Source organism: Argopecten irradians, chromosome 8, assembly GCF_041381155.1.
Source record: "Argopecten irradians isolate NY chromosome 8, Ai_NY, whole genome shotgun sequence".
In the NCBI taxonomy this organism is placed as follows: Eukaryota; Metazoa; Mollusca; class Bivalvia; order Pectinida; family Pectinidae; genus Argopecten; species Argopecten irradians.
The window spans coordinates 40,081,736-40,096,675 of NC_091141.1; the positions used below are offsets into that span (position 1 = coordinate 40,081,736).

General features: G+C 37.7%; 1 protein-coding gene across 2 annotated transcripts; it reads right to left on the minus strand.

Annotated features, from left to right (window-relative positions):
- Window positions 1–40: 40 nt before the first annotated feature.
- Window positions 41–12,232, minus strand: LOC138330353 (uncharacterized). Of its 2 annotated transcripts, none has more exons than XM_069277922.1 (12): window positions 12,124–12,232; window positions 10,129–10,523; window positions 8,774–8,981; window positions 8,038–8,156; window positions 6,799–7,007; window positions 6,153–6,324; window positions 5,787–5,955; window positions 5,220–5,317; window positions 4,504–4,645; window positions 1,309–1,391; window positions 888–1,056; window positions 41–480 (listed from the first exon to the last, which is right to left on the minus strand). In XM_069277922.1, exons 2-12 carry the CDS (start codon window positions 10,477–10,479, stop codon window positions 374–376), a joined length of 1,827 nt encoding a protein of 608 aa, XP_069134023.1. In that variant the 5' UTR covers window positions 10,480–10,523; window positions 12,124–12,232; the 3' UTR covers window positions 41–373. The 2 variants fall into 2 exon arrangements, with proteins under 2 accessions (XP_069134023.1, XP_069134022.1); XM_069277921.1 differs by lacking the exon at window positions 12,124–12,232 and adding an exon at window positions 11,853–12,043.
- Window positions 12,233–14,940: the final 2,708 nt, after the last annotated feature.

Below are 14,940 nucleotides of genomic sequence, written 5' to 3' on the forward strand. Positions count from 1 at the left end.
GAAAATACATCAATGCTCAAGTAAATCACGTTACACTGTATCATTAAATCACCTTTTATTTCAAGCTGAAGGCTCGGTGTATGACAACAGATGAGTAAAATAGTTTGGATCCTTGCTGTACACCAACACAATTCAGTTGTTTGAGCATTATTCTCTAAAAGTTATTGACGTTGGTTGTTGCTCCTTGTAATCTTCAAACGATGATTTGTCTTATTTACCTATGTCTAGAATTGACATCACGAAACTAGAATATCGTTGATGCCACTGGAGCAAGTAATATCACCACACAAGGGGAGATTAATCTTAAAATTATTCTATGATTTTCCCTGTAATATAAGACGTCATTATATTTACAAAGCATTATATTTCCTATTCATTTGCCCTTCAGTTCACGCCGAAGAATTTTTCCACTTGCTGTTTTAGGAATTGCGTCCATAAACTTCACGCCTCCTCTTAGTCTCTTGTAGTTCGTTACGTTATCTGCAAACAATAGATTTCAATAAAGTGTGATACTTATTACTTAATACTTATTCATGTTCTATGCCATGAATATATTATATGTTTGGTTAAAGAACAGAAATAAGTTATCCTGTATTTCGCGCAAGTCTTCCTTCCAAGTTCAAAACGACAATTTTAAAATTAGTTTCCATCCTGTAATTTCACAATGGACTGTCTAAGCCTTAGAATCAAACGATTTCAAATGAATGTTAAATAGGCTGTAATTTCACAAAGAACTGTCTAAGACTTAGAATCAAACGATTCCAAATAGAGGGTGAATAGGCAGTATACAAATTACTATACACTCTGATTTTCTCAGTCCGACACAATTTAACCTGTAATATGTATCTGCTAATTTAAATCGAGACTCGCCATAAACATAAACTTACCTTCAACGAATTTAGTAACGTCATCTTCCGTTAGCTGAACGTCGGGTTTTGTGACGACAAACGCTCTGGGGACTTCTCCTACGTCTTCTCCAGCTTCTACACCAATCACAGCTACGTCCTGTATCCCAGGGTTTGTCAGTAGCAGTGCCTCAAGTTCGGCTGGTGCCACCTGGAGTATATTGAGACACTGTAAATCAGCTTGTTTTCGCAGGCAATAGTTAATCGCCAAATTAAATCTCCGCAAAAATAAGTTTTATTGCAGTATATTTAAGTTCAAATTATCAAAAAAAAAATTTTCAGAACTAAAAACATGTAATTGACCTTCTACTGATACTGTTAACAAATTTACTTTCAAATGCGGTTAAATTTGTTTTTAATGCAAGCGATTAAAATTTAGTGGAAACGAAATCCCTGTGGTTACCTGGAAACCTTTGTACTTGATGAGTTCCTTGAGTCTCTCTGTTATTGTGAAGTAGCCTTCCTCATCGTAGTGGCCAATGTCACCTGTTAAAACATAGTCAGAATCACACAACACTTTATACTTCATAAAGACTGGGAAGAAATGTTTTAACTCTACAGTGATGTGAATAATTAAATAATAAAAGTGCGTGACACTATAGTGATGTAAAGCACTTATTGATACAAATGTATGACTAAATGACTTAAACGGTATAATTGTGTAAAGAAATTAAGCTGACAGGACATAACCTCGCCGAATATTATTGTTTCTATTTATAGACTATACTATTAGAAAATAAGACACAATCATGTGAGTACACTTTTGCAATTCGATTAAACTCTGACAGGCAAGAGGGAACTGTCAAGACTTCAAGTTGGTATGCAGGATTTTATCTAATAAATCTGATTTAAAAATAACCAGCTTTTTACACAATATGTAGCCCATTTCAAATATTAATTAAATGGAGTTGTGTGCTATTAGCCAGGTGTCAATACAAACCTGTATATAGTCAGTCGTACCGTACACACCAGTATGTAGTCAGTCGTCCATTACAAACCTGTATATAGTCAGTCGTACCGTACACACCAGTATGTAGTCAGTCGTCCCGTACAAACCTGTATGTAGTCAGTCGTCCCGTACACACCAGTATGTAGTCAGTCGTCCCGTACAAACCTGTATGTAGTCAGTCGTCCCGTACATACCAGTATATAGTCAGTCGTCCCGTACAAACCTGTATATAGTCAGTCGTCCCGTACAAACCTGTATGTAGTCAGTCGTCCCGTACAAACCTGTATATAGTCAGTCGTCCCGTACAAACCTGTATATAGTCAGTCGTCCCGTACAAACCTGTATATAGTCAGTCGTCCAGTACAAACCTGTATATATAGTCAGTCGTCCCGTACACACCAGTATATAGTCAGTCGTCCCGTACACACCAGTATATAGTCAGTCGTATCGTACACACCAGTATGTAGTCAGTCGTCCAATACAAACCTGTATGTAGTCAGTCGTACCGTACACACCAGTATATAGTCAGTCGTACCGTACACACCAGTATGTAGTCAGTCGTCCAATACAAACCTGTATATAGTCAGTCGTACCGTACACACCAGTATATAGTCAGTCGTACCGTACACACCAGTATGTAGTCAGTCGTCCCGTACACACCAGTATGTAGTCAGTTGTCCCGTACACACCTGTATGTAGTCAGTTGTCCCGTACACACCAGTATATAGTCAGTCGCCCGTACACACCAGTATGTAATCAGTCGTTCCGTGAAAACAAATGTATATAGTCAGTCGTCCCGTACAAACCTGTACATAGTCAGTCGTCCCGTACAAACCTGTATGTAGTCAGTCGTCCATTACAAACCTGTATATAGTCAGTCGTACCGTACACACCAGTATGTAGTCAGTCGTCCCGTACAAACCTGTATGTAGTCAGTCGTCCCGTACATACCGGTATATAGTCAGTCGTCCCGTACAAACCTGTATGTAGTCAGTCGTCCCGTACAAAACTGTATATAGTCAGTCGTCCCGTACAAACCTGTATATAGTCGGTCGTCCCGTACAAACCTGTATGTAGTCAGTCGTCCCGTACAAAACTGTATATAGTCAGTCGTCCCGTACAAACCTGTATATAGTCAGTCGTCCCGTACAAACCTGTATATAGTCAGTCGTCCCGTACAAACCTGTATATAGTCAGTCGTCCCGTACAAACCTGTATATAGTCAGTCGTCCCGTACAAACCTGTATATAGTCAGTCGTCCCGTACAAACCTGTATGTATTCATCCGTCCCGTACAACCCTGTATAGTCAGTCGTCCCGTAAAAACCAGTATGTAGTCAGTCGTCCAGTACAAACTCGTATGTATTCATCCGTCCCGTACAACCCTGTATAGTCAGTCGTCCCGTAAAAACCTGTATATAGTCAGTCGTCCCGTAAAAACCAGCATGTAGTCAGTCGTCCAGTACAAACTCGTATGTATTCATCCGTCCCGTACAAACCTGTATAGTCAGTCGTCCCGTACAACCCTGTATATAGTCAGTCGTCCCGCACAAACCTGTATGTAGTCAGTCGTCCAGTACAAACCTGTATGTATTCATCCGTCCCGTACAAACCTGTATGTAGTCAGTCGTCCCGTACAAACCTGTATGTATTCATCCGTCCTGTACAAAACTGTATATAGTCAGTCGTCCCGTACAAACCTGTATATAGTCAGTCGTCCCGTACAAACCTGTATATAGTCAGTCGTCCCGTACTATACTGTATATAGTCAGTCGTCCCGTAAAAACCAGTATGTAGTCAGTCGTCCCGTACAATAATGTATATAGTCAGTCGTCCCGTACAACCCTGTATAGTCAGTCGTCCCGTACAAACCTGTATATAGTCAGTCGTCCCATACTATACTGTATATAGTCAGTCGTCCCGTAAAAACCAGTATGTAGTCAGTCGTCCCGTGCAAACCTGTATATAGTCGGTCGTCCCGTACACACCAGTATATAGTCAGTCGTCCCGTACACACCAGTATATAGTCAGTCGTCCCGTACACACCAGTATGTAGTCAGTCGTCCCGTACAAACCTGTATGTAGTCAGTCGTTCCGTACACACCATTATGTAGTCAGTCGTCCCGTACACACCATTATGTAGTCAGTCGTCCCGTATTAACCTGTATATAGTCAGTTGTCCCGTACAAACATGTAGTCAGTCGTACCGTACATACCTGTATATAGTCGGTCGTCCCGTAAAAACCTGTATATTGTCGGTCGTCCCATACAAACTTGTATGTAGTCAGACGTCCAGTACAAACCTGTATATAGTCAGCCGTCTCGTACAAACCTTATATAGTCAGTCGTCCCGTACAAACCTGTATATAGTCAGTCGTCCCGTGCAAACCTGTATATAGTCGGTCGTCCCGTACAAGCCTGTATGTATTCATCCGTCCCGTACAAGCCGGTACGTAGTCAGACGTCCAGTACAAACCTGTATATAGTCAGTCGTCCCGTACAAACCTGTATATAGTCAGTCGTCCAGTACAAACCTGTATATAGTCAGTCGTCCCGCACAAACCTGTATGTAGTCAGTCGTCCAGTACAAACCTGTATGTATTCATCCGTCCCGTACAAACCTGTATGTAGTCAGTCGTCCCGTACAAACCTGTATGTAGCCAGCCATCCCGTATGGTATTGTCTGTTGCCTCCTGGTTATTGAGGTAACCTTTCATGACTTGAGGCCCCCTGATAAGTAATTCGCCCGTCTCCCCGGGACCAAGACATGCCCCGGTTTCAACATCCACCATCTAAATTTAACAACAAAAGCAGAGAAAAATCAGTTCAGAGATACCATTTATAAATACATTAACAAAACAATGGATTTTCTACTGGAATAAAATCACGACTTTCTGGTCAAAACCTAAAAATTTATTCTGATCATAGAGAGTGCGTCATCAAATCAATTATAGTCATATCGTACAACAAATTGCGAAACATCAAGGTTAAGTTGATTTTATAACAATTAGTTCCTGGTTTGTAGACGTAAACGAATTCCCCTGTAATCTTGGATATCTATCTCTTAAAAGCGACAAGCATTTGTTATCTTACTAAACAATCACATGGACTTGTAATGTAGAAGAGATTTGGTCTGTATTTATAATACTTTTATACATGTACAATCTATAATGACAAGGGAACCAACGAAATTGCTGAACAAAGTATGTCTGTATCGACAATGTCATCGGTTTTTAGTCAAATATAGTTAAATATGTACATAAAATGTCATGTTGTATTATAAGTACATATACACAGTCGACTCCATCTCCTTTCTATATTACAAGTCCCTGTGTGTATACCAGTATTTGTAAATAATTCGGACACCTTTGCTTGTGTGTTGGACACCAATTGACCAATGGTCCCAATTTTGGGAGGGGCTTCATCCATCAAGATAATAGGACTGGATTCTGTCAGTCCGTAGGCTGAAACACAAAGGCATTGTATGGAGGGGACTGAGAGATTCAGTTTAGTCAAGAATTCTGAAGATCGAATTATTCTAATGGTAACATTGCAACTTTAGTTATTTCACTTTATATTCAATGATTATCATATTTTGCCTTATTTCGAGTGATACCTAAATCTCAAACGCGAATTCATCTTTTTAATACTTTTATAAAACGTACATCTATATATGAATGCACAATTATTAGTAAGAGCCATTGGTCGCATTTTTTATATTCACGAATATGTTGATTTTATCGATGACGCGAAATATTGTGTAAGCGAATATAAAGTGGTCTCAAGTACATTGTATGTTAGTAATAATCAAAGTGCATGCCGGGAAATTAAGGACAGATTTCAAACGGAAGGCAACGTCTTCGGAAGAACATACCAGAATTTGTCCTCTCCTTGTGTTGCAAAATACAAACACAGTAACGACTATGATCTCACCTTGAATCACATGGCTATTGAGTCTTTTAGACGCTTCCTCTGTAAGCCCCTCTCCCATTGGTGCCGCTCCGCAGATGATGCTATGTATGCTGTTGACGTCATAATTATTTACAAGCGGAGATTTAGCGAGGAAGAGAACAACGGGAGGAACCAAATGCAGGAAGGAGATCTACCGAAAATAAAATATTGGAGATAATCAATATCGTTAACACAATTACGCATTTTGCTGTGCTTGAATATTTACAGTTTGTATATTTTTTGAAGTTTCGCTATTGGAGGCAATTTTTTACGGAAATAAATCATTCGAAAAGTAGAAAGCCTGTTTCCATTTTGTTGCGAAAGTATTCATATTAATCAAACACATACCTTGTGTTTTTGAATTGCACCAAGAAAGGTTTCGGGCTCGAACTTTGGTAGCGTGACGAGTTTTGTACCAAGACATGTCGCCCCAAACTGTATCACAACCAGACCATAGATATGATAGAACGGAAGTAGACCCATCAAAACTTCACGGTCGGGATCAAGGGCCATAGGTCCTCTGGATAAAAAAGTGGAATTCCAAAGTCGTTTGTTGGTTGATTAGGCTAAACATCGTATTAACTTATTTCTTCCTTTGTTTGATAAATTAACGTCCTATTAACAACCAGGGTCATGGGAGGCCGTCCTTGCATGACACTGTTAATAGGACGTTAACAAACAAACGAGGGTCATGTAAGGATGGCATCCCATGTATGCGAAGTGTAGCATGCATGAAGTGCGAGGTGCGTGTTTTGGGAGACTGTGTTATATACGTGTTGTGTCTTCTTGTATAGTGGAACTCTTCTCCTTATAGTGTTATTTCACTAAGGGTTGCCACAGAAGACATCATATTAACAGTTACGAGGTCATGGTAATATCGTCTTTTTATTTGATTATCATGACATCTTTGACATTCTAATATTTCAAATCTCGATAAATAGGCATCTTTCATTCACAAAAAAAAGAGAGAAACATTTGATATAAATATCCCTACTTGATAAACTGCAGGATGTTTGCTATGATATTCCTGTGAGTTAACATGACACCCTTCGGAAGTCCGGTGGTGCCGCTGGAGTATGGGAGAAACAGGACGTCCTTCTCTGGATTGATGTCCACGTTGGCTGGGAATTCTTTGCCATCGTCTTCCAGTAGAGTTGTAAAAGGAACACAGCCGTCCACCTGCCCGCCGATTGTGATGATCCACTAGGAGAGACATTTATTAAATATTGTTTAGCTGGTTATTTTCGTGGGTCAACCATTTTCGCGATGTCATAAAATAAATCCGAAAACTATTTATTTTTTAGCGGTTTTATACTTGGCGATCTGGTTTAAAGATGCTCCAACGCTGGCAAATCGTATTTTCTTACTATTAAAAACAAGAGCAGTCTATTTAGTACTGTTCTTCAGTTACACAAGTTATTTTACTTTACATCATTACCACCATTGAAAAGTTTGAGCTTCTAATTTTACTCCAAGTTAAAAATATGAAAAATAATAAATAGCATTCCGAAAAAATGCCCTAGTACTATATCATATATGGAATGAAGTACTAATTGCGTATGCACCGAAGGCAAAATAAATTATTTTATATTATTTTTTGTTAATTATACATATATATATACATACATGAATAAACACCAATTATTGTTCAAAAGAATTAATATCACATCGTTAAGGGTACATACGATTCAATCATTTCTCAATATTTCGGGGATAAAATGTTCGCGATGAATTCAATGTCCCGCGAAATTACGAAAATATTGTCCTCTCGAAAATAATCAGCTACACGGTATTTTTAAAATGTGTTTTGGCGCGCGATTAATGTCATATATATATGCGAACTGAACATTAATATCCCGAAAATGTATCACCGTAATCATATGACTTCCAATCGCTGAATCAAATCGTCGTGAATAAAAACTTGTTTTCGTAAAAATAAGTCGTCACAAAAACAAGGTGGTTTACAGTTATTAAACAATTAAAATTTTATGCAATTGGGTTTTACAGTCTGACCCGACTAGAGTGCTAACATGAAAAGAAGGCATTGTACATATATTGTTACTGCAAAGATCAACAACAATGGTCAACATTGATTTATTAATAATGTCGTTTGCATATATAAGTCGTATTGGTTAACTGTTGAATAAAATAAGAATTTCGTTGTACATAATGAAATATTGCTATCTGCCCGAAGATATATCTCAGTCATGATTTCCTAGTGTTAAAGCATTACCTTGACGGAGTCTGCTATTTCTTTGGTCGAGTTGATTGCCTCTTTGACCGTAGGCACCAATCTTGGCAGAGTCACTATTGCTTTGGTCGTAGAGTGACCGAGTTGTCTCGCTAACTCACCTGAAATCATTTAAACCTTGGATGCAGTGATAGTTATGCAAACTTCTATAAAGGCACTGAAATAATTATACAAGAAAAACTGATTCGTTTAATGCTCATCCGAGTATCTTATTCACTTGGGAGCGCTACCCCGCACTAATGTAGAACATACTAGGGTGCAGTGAAGACAGAAAAGAACCAGAACAAACAACGACCGAACGACAATCAGACGCTGGGATATATGTCGTTATTCCAAACAAAGGTGAATGGCTTACGTTATGCCAACGTGTTTTCCCTCAAGCTTTGACTGAAACAAATTGGCTTTCCAACAATTCTGAACTTAAACGTGCATACGAACAAGACGTGTACTTGTACCTCTATATACATGTACTACTTTGTTATTGTTATTGGCTTCCCCTACCTGATTCTACTTATTTATTAGATTTTGTCTTATTTTGTGAAGGCAGTGCTCTGTCCGCGTTAGCTTTAATAAAGATTTCCATAACCGTCATCTTGACTTGCGGTATAGACGTGGTTGGCCGTGTTTGTGACCTTGACATACAGACCTGTGATGACCTTGGCCTACTAACCTGCACTGTGTACAGGGTTTGCTTTGCTAATGACCTTGACCTACTGACCTGCAGTATAGACAGGATTCGCCGTGCTGATGACAAGCCCCAGTGCTGCACACGCTAAAATTGTAACTGTATACTCAGGTGAGTTGCTGCAGAATACAAGTACGGTGTCGCCCTGGCGCAGCCCCAGTCGCCGTAAACCGCTGGCGACGCGAACAGCCGACTCCTTTATCCACGACGACGTAAACAACATATCCGTCAAATGGTCTACCTGTCAAATGACCTGATTGGCATTAATAATTGAAATAGACATCCCTACATATACCACTTTTAAACTGTAAATTCTCGTAGTGTAAACTAATTATAAATGCCATTGACATCGTGACCTTTAACTCGCATACCATAAATACACTGTGTAAAGTTGTATTTCTAGTAATTTTCACTGTAACGATATGTCGTTTTAACATTCGATATTTGAACATGGACATGTAACTTGATGATTTAGCTCCCAAAAACCATATGTCAGTTTATAAGAGAGCCGAAATCTAGGGATCGTATATTCCTGGTTTTGAATAAAACGCCTTCAATCTCCGCCATATACAGTACTTTCGGGTTTTGTCGGAATTCCGAATCGTATCACGTGACTGACGTCCACATGTCCTGCACGTGGAAATCCAGGTAACTAGCGCAAGCGCACATGTGTTTGTTTACATTTTCCTTCTGGCTAATATGAACAAATCGTGCTGGTTTATGCCCACAGAGCGATTTTTGAAACATCTCATTCACACATTGCCGTAATTCAATATTGTGTGTATCAAAAATTGTAATGTTTTAGCATTAGTTTCTTTGTAGATCCAGTCTGCTGAGGTCGATCACGTGTTTTGTTTACGATTTTTTTTAACATTTCTCTTGGTTTCACAACTCTCGTGTTACTTCGAGATTGTCGTGACGATGTTCGGAAGAGTTCGGAATGATTCGGCATCTTTCGAGCCTATTTTTCACGTGTACACGTTAAAAAGATTTTTGTTCTTTTATAATTAAAATACCTCCAGTGCCGCTACTTTATAAAATGTGGTAAAATTAGAAAGTTTAAACCTCGAGCAGACGGAGAAAAATGTGTATATCACCTATACAGTTTTTGCTATGACAAAAAGAGCGAAAGTGATAGACCATACAACTTTAATTCGAGTTTTCGGCATATATTTACACCACATATTTTAATCGACAAAGTCGAGTAATCAGAAAACTCGATATTTTATTATTCCATTGACTTCGATATAACGAAGCTCTGACAAATTAAAAAAATCTACCAAAGAGCGTGTCGCGAAAATCAATTACCTCGAATTTCAGTTCATACAGCATTAAACTTAGTTATGACGGAACAGATTGTTGCGAATAATAAATAAATGTTTACGTACCGTAGCTACTCTGTCTTTGTGCTGGTCCAAATAATGAAACACAATCTCAGCGAAGGAATATGAAGGGATTTCTACATCTGGCCGGGGACTATTGACTATGGTGCCCTCTGACGACCTTTCTATGATATTAGCAGACGCTGTTGTATGGATGGACTGTTTGTGTTTTGACGCATGTCTTTCATATTCTGACCTCAAACACCTGATTAGCTGCCTCGTTTTGGAAGTCGGATTTGATTGGAGAATGATATGATGTGATGAAACAACGCAGCCTCCACATGAAAACTGTTTATGCCAAGTTCGTCCAAAAATATTCGAACTTCGTAAAGCTTTCCCCAGCACATGATTAGACATTATCAAACCTTTCCCAATTTCCCTCGGAAATGTTCGAAGTGCACCTGAAAATGTATTTAATGTAAAATAAACCGACACAATAATTTCATTTTAATCAATAAAACATAGATTTGGATTATTTTGTACACTATTTAAATCAGTAAGAAATTCCGAAATGACATTGTATGATCAGACAAAAAAAAATCATGGCTTCGCTCATCGGATGGCGCCATCTTAAATCGAATTGCTGACTCTCAGGAAAGTATAGTTTATTGTATATGTAAGATGCAAATACTAAGAAATTTATTTTAAAAAAACCCCAAAAACTTCGAAATTTTACTGTAAATTTTTATGCAAATATATTTTGAAGTGGAGTCTCAAACATTGCATTTCAAGCAGATTCTAAATACACATAGTATGAACAACTTATAAGAGGAACATTAATGGGTAATTACCATCACTACGCTATAACCTGAATTCGTTGTCAATTTGCTCCTTATACCCATACATTCGTTGTAAGAATGATCGTTATGAATATGTTTGTTGTATATCTACAAATCCTTTTAACATCGGAGGTAAGCGGGAGTTACAGGAAGAAAATCAAGTACCAACATGAAGCACCAGTACCTGTAGTAACTGTCGATTCGTACGTCTGGTTAGAATTTCAGGCACAGCTCGGCAACCGCGAGAATAAACATCAATGCACATTGATAAACTACATTATGACACACTCATACATTTCATTTCATGGTGATTCCCTTTACTGATTTTTTTGTATAATACATCGCCTTTCCTATTCTATTTCGGATTTCATTTACAAAACCTTGAGTTATTAAGAGCACACACATTTAATACATTCCTGTTTATTTGACTAACACGGGTTACTAGTAACACGAGAACCAACTAGCTACATGTATAGGTAAAGGTCGACGCGTCAGAGGCTATGTGTGAACAAATTGTACAGGCCTATTGTTGACACAGATAATAGATCTAGAATATGCGGTTATACGTCTCAAGTCATAACAGCGATTGTAGCAGTGCAAACATATATGACATACTATAATATGATATACATATTAATCTGTATGGAGTAGAAAATGATTTTATGCGACTGTGTTTACTCATAAGGAAAGAACAAAATAGCATACGGCAAGACGTTAGCAACAAATGACCATTTTAATCAGGCAGGATATTACGTTATAAATATGTGTATGTAGATGGGTGGAAGGTGTTTATCAGAAACAAATATCCCAAATCACGTTTGCGGTTTGCGCTACATTTCCACCAGGTTTGTTTGTCAGAATGTATAAGTATGGCGTTGGGGTACGGGGATCAGCTTTGCAGAAATAAAGAGGTGTACGTACATCTACATTTTGACATTATTTACTACAAACCTCCAAACGTGCAGGACCGTCACAAACAAGCTGTACTCGTTGTAGATAGTACCAACTTATCTCCTATATATAACTAGTCCGATGCTCTCAGATTACTGGTATATAAACCCGTCCATCGGGCCTAAAAGTAGGTCACAAAATTCACGAGGAACATGTGTATCTTTTCACAGTCGTTCTACTTTCACTTCGTACCGAGTCTTAATTAAGGTCTGTATAGGATTTTAAGACTATTGCAATATACATTAAGAAATACACTATATATGCATATTACCTTTAACTGTTGTTAGTCACACGTAGGCTGGACCGGAATACTATGTTCCGTAGCTATATGCAGTTTATCACCTTCGAGCGACAACGTCCAGGTGCAAGTTCAAGGTCATGGTCAATGAAAAACAGATCATAGTATACCTGTATGTACATCGAGCAACGAGCTTACGGCTAAGGAACTGGATTTTGTTTTTCTGGTGATTTTTTTGAACAAATTAATTGCAGACATAAATTGTATCCAATTACAATTGTAAACATGTGTTTAAATTGCACTATGCCCAAAGAACAAATGCTTTTCGCGATTTCAAAAGAATTGATGAATTTTATATTACATTCAAAAGAAAAACATTCAATTTTCTGTTAGCTGAAATTGCATCCTAAATGGCAAAATACAAATTAAACAAAACAAAGGAAACTTAAAATGCAACATTTTCAAAAGAATCGATTTCATATTACATTCAAAAGAAAAATATTCAATTTTCAAAGTTAGCTGAAATTACATCTTAAATGGCAAAATGCAAATTGAACAAAACAAAGGAAACTTTAAACAAAATCAGTTTATTGATTAAGTGCAAACATGCTGCCTTGTACTGGCGAAAATTAATTTGGTCCTATAAACTTTTGAGACATTCAAATGCAACATCTAACTACTTGTTACCGAATCATATATCGATTATACAATTATGATAATTCTCAAAATATACTTACATTAACTTTAGTGTGTTCCGCCCCGAAAATATAAAAACCGGATTGATATCTCTCTTAATCTTTGCCAGTATTTATCCTGACAGATTGAAGGAGTAAACGAGTGAAAACTAGAAATATGTCTGTTAGACACTAAGTGCTCGCTAACTACTTCCTAACCTTAATTTCCAGTATGAAATCATCCTCGGCAACAGGTGTCCCCGTGTACGTAGCACTATCGCTCATTATCCTTGGGACTATTGCAAGGAGATGGTTTACGTCCTTGGTGTATTGTAATAAATACTTTCCTTTACTTCGTCAGAACTTTAAATGTGAAATACATTTGAATTTTGTTAAGTGTTTTCTTTGTTACATAAAAGTGTGTTTATTATTATAGAGATACAAAAGACTTGTTTCGTTGTTCAAAATAGTCGTCCGCTAGAACAATGTCCAGTCTCTGTTGCACTTGGTGACTTACCTGTGCCATGCTTGACCGCCTTTCTGGCGTAGATTAGATCTAGATCTCAGACATCAAGACTGATATTTTATATTGCCTATTTTTTTGTTTCTGTAGCGCAAGTATGTGTGATTTTAGAAATATTTCTTATAACTGCAGTAAATGCGGACTATGGTCACAGGATTAAGTAAGCGATAGTGGAACGTACACCTAGGACCTAGGGTGATAGGAAATAAATTAATTTGTGGCCTGTACTAAAAGTTATCCGTTTCGTCACTTTCTTTTATTGACTATTTAAACCTGATTTGCTTTGTATTGTTTTGAGAGTTTCCAAAGTCGATCAGATGCTTAGAATATCGTGACCGATGCAAGAGTTTGTATGATACGCCGCTTGAAGTTTGCGTTTAGCACTGTGTAATGTCACTGTTCTTAATTTATAGTAGATTATCGCTGACAAATATGTCTAAGTATATGTTTTTGAAAGGTTTGTTTGATTATTTTAACGTCCAATTAACAGCCAGTGTTATGTAAGGATGACCTCCCATGTATGCAGTGTGTAGTGTGTTTGTAGCGAGGTGCGTGTTTTGGGAGACTGCGGTATGTTCATGTTGTGTCTTCTTGTATAGTGTAACTGTTGCCCTTTTTATAGTGCTATATCACTGAAGCATGCCACCGAAGACACCAAGCAACACACTCCATCCGGTCAGATTATACTGACAACGAGCGAACCAGTCGTCCAACTCCATGTATGCTGAGCGCTAAGCAGGAGCAGAAACTACCACTTTTATAGACTTTGGTTTGTCTCGGCCAGGGGACATTACCCAGAGCCTTCCTCACAGGGGCGAACGCTTAACTCAAGGCCAAAAGTGAGGTTGGTGTCACTAAAATCACGGCAAAATCTATTAAACGGTATAAATCACCGACTTCCGGTATCGTGTGCGCAGTTGGAATCTGTGCATATAGCGGATGTACACAGACTCTACACCCGACAAGGAAAATAATCTCGCTCTAAAAATGTCGTCTGAAAACAACTCATAACTCTCCGTCGTAGAAAGACTATAACACATATTTAAGTTATATGAACAATTCAAAGTTTAATCAAATACCTAGATAAAAATAATCATGTGAGTCCAAGTAAGATTAGGAACAGAGAAACTGATTTTTGTAAGCGACAGCAAAGGTGTCAAATTAGAAACATTATTTCAAAAGTAATATAAAGGACTAGATATGGTAAGGGTCATCTATGGCCCCAAAATCCGCTATTTTTCAAAGTCTGTTATTTTAAGATGTTATTCTTGCATTTCAAATATTAACTACATACCGGACATATTTGATAGTGCTATAAGGTAATATAGCAGTTCTAGTTGCCATGGCAACCATTTTATTATGCATAAATTATGCAAAATGTGAAAATTTCATCAAAATTGGCATTTTTTATGCAGTTTTTCATCTAGTTAACATAGAGCGCATTCTAGAACAAACTTTATATTTCTCAAAATGATGTATTTTTCGAGTCTGCTAATTCTCTTAAAATATAAAGTTTGTTCTAGAATGCGCTCTATTGCTTTTAAAAGAAAAACTATCAAAATATATGCCAAAATTGACAAAATTTTCAAATTTGCATAATTTATGCAAAGTTACCATTGTTATATAGCAAAAACATACTTTCTGTCAACAAAA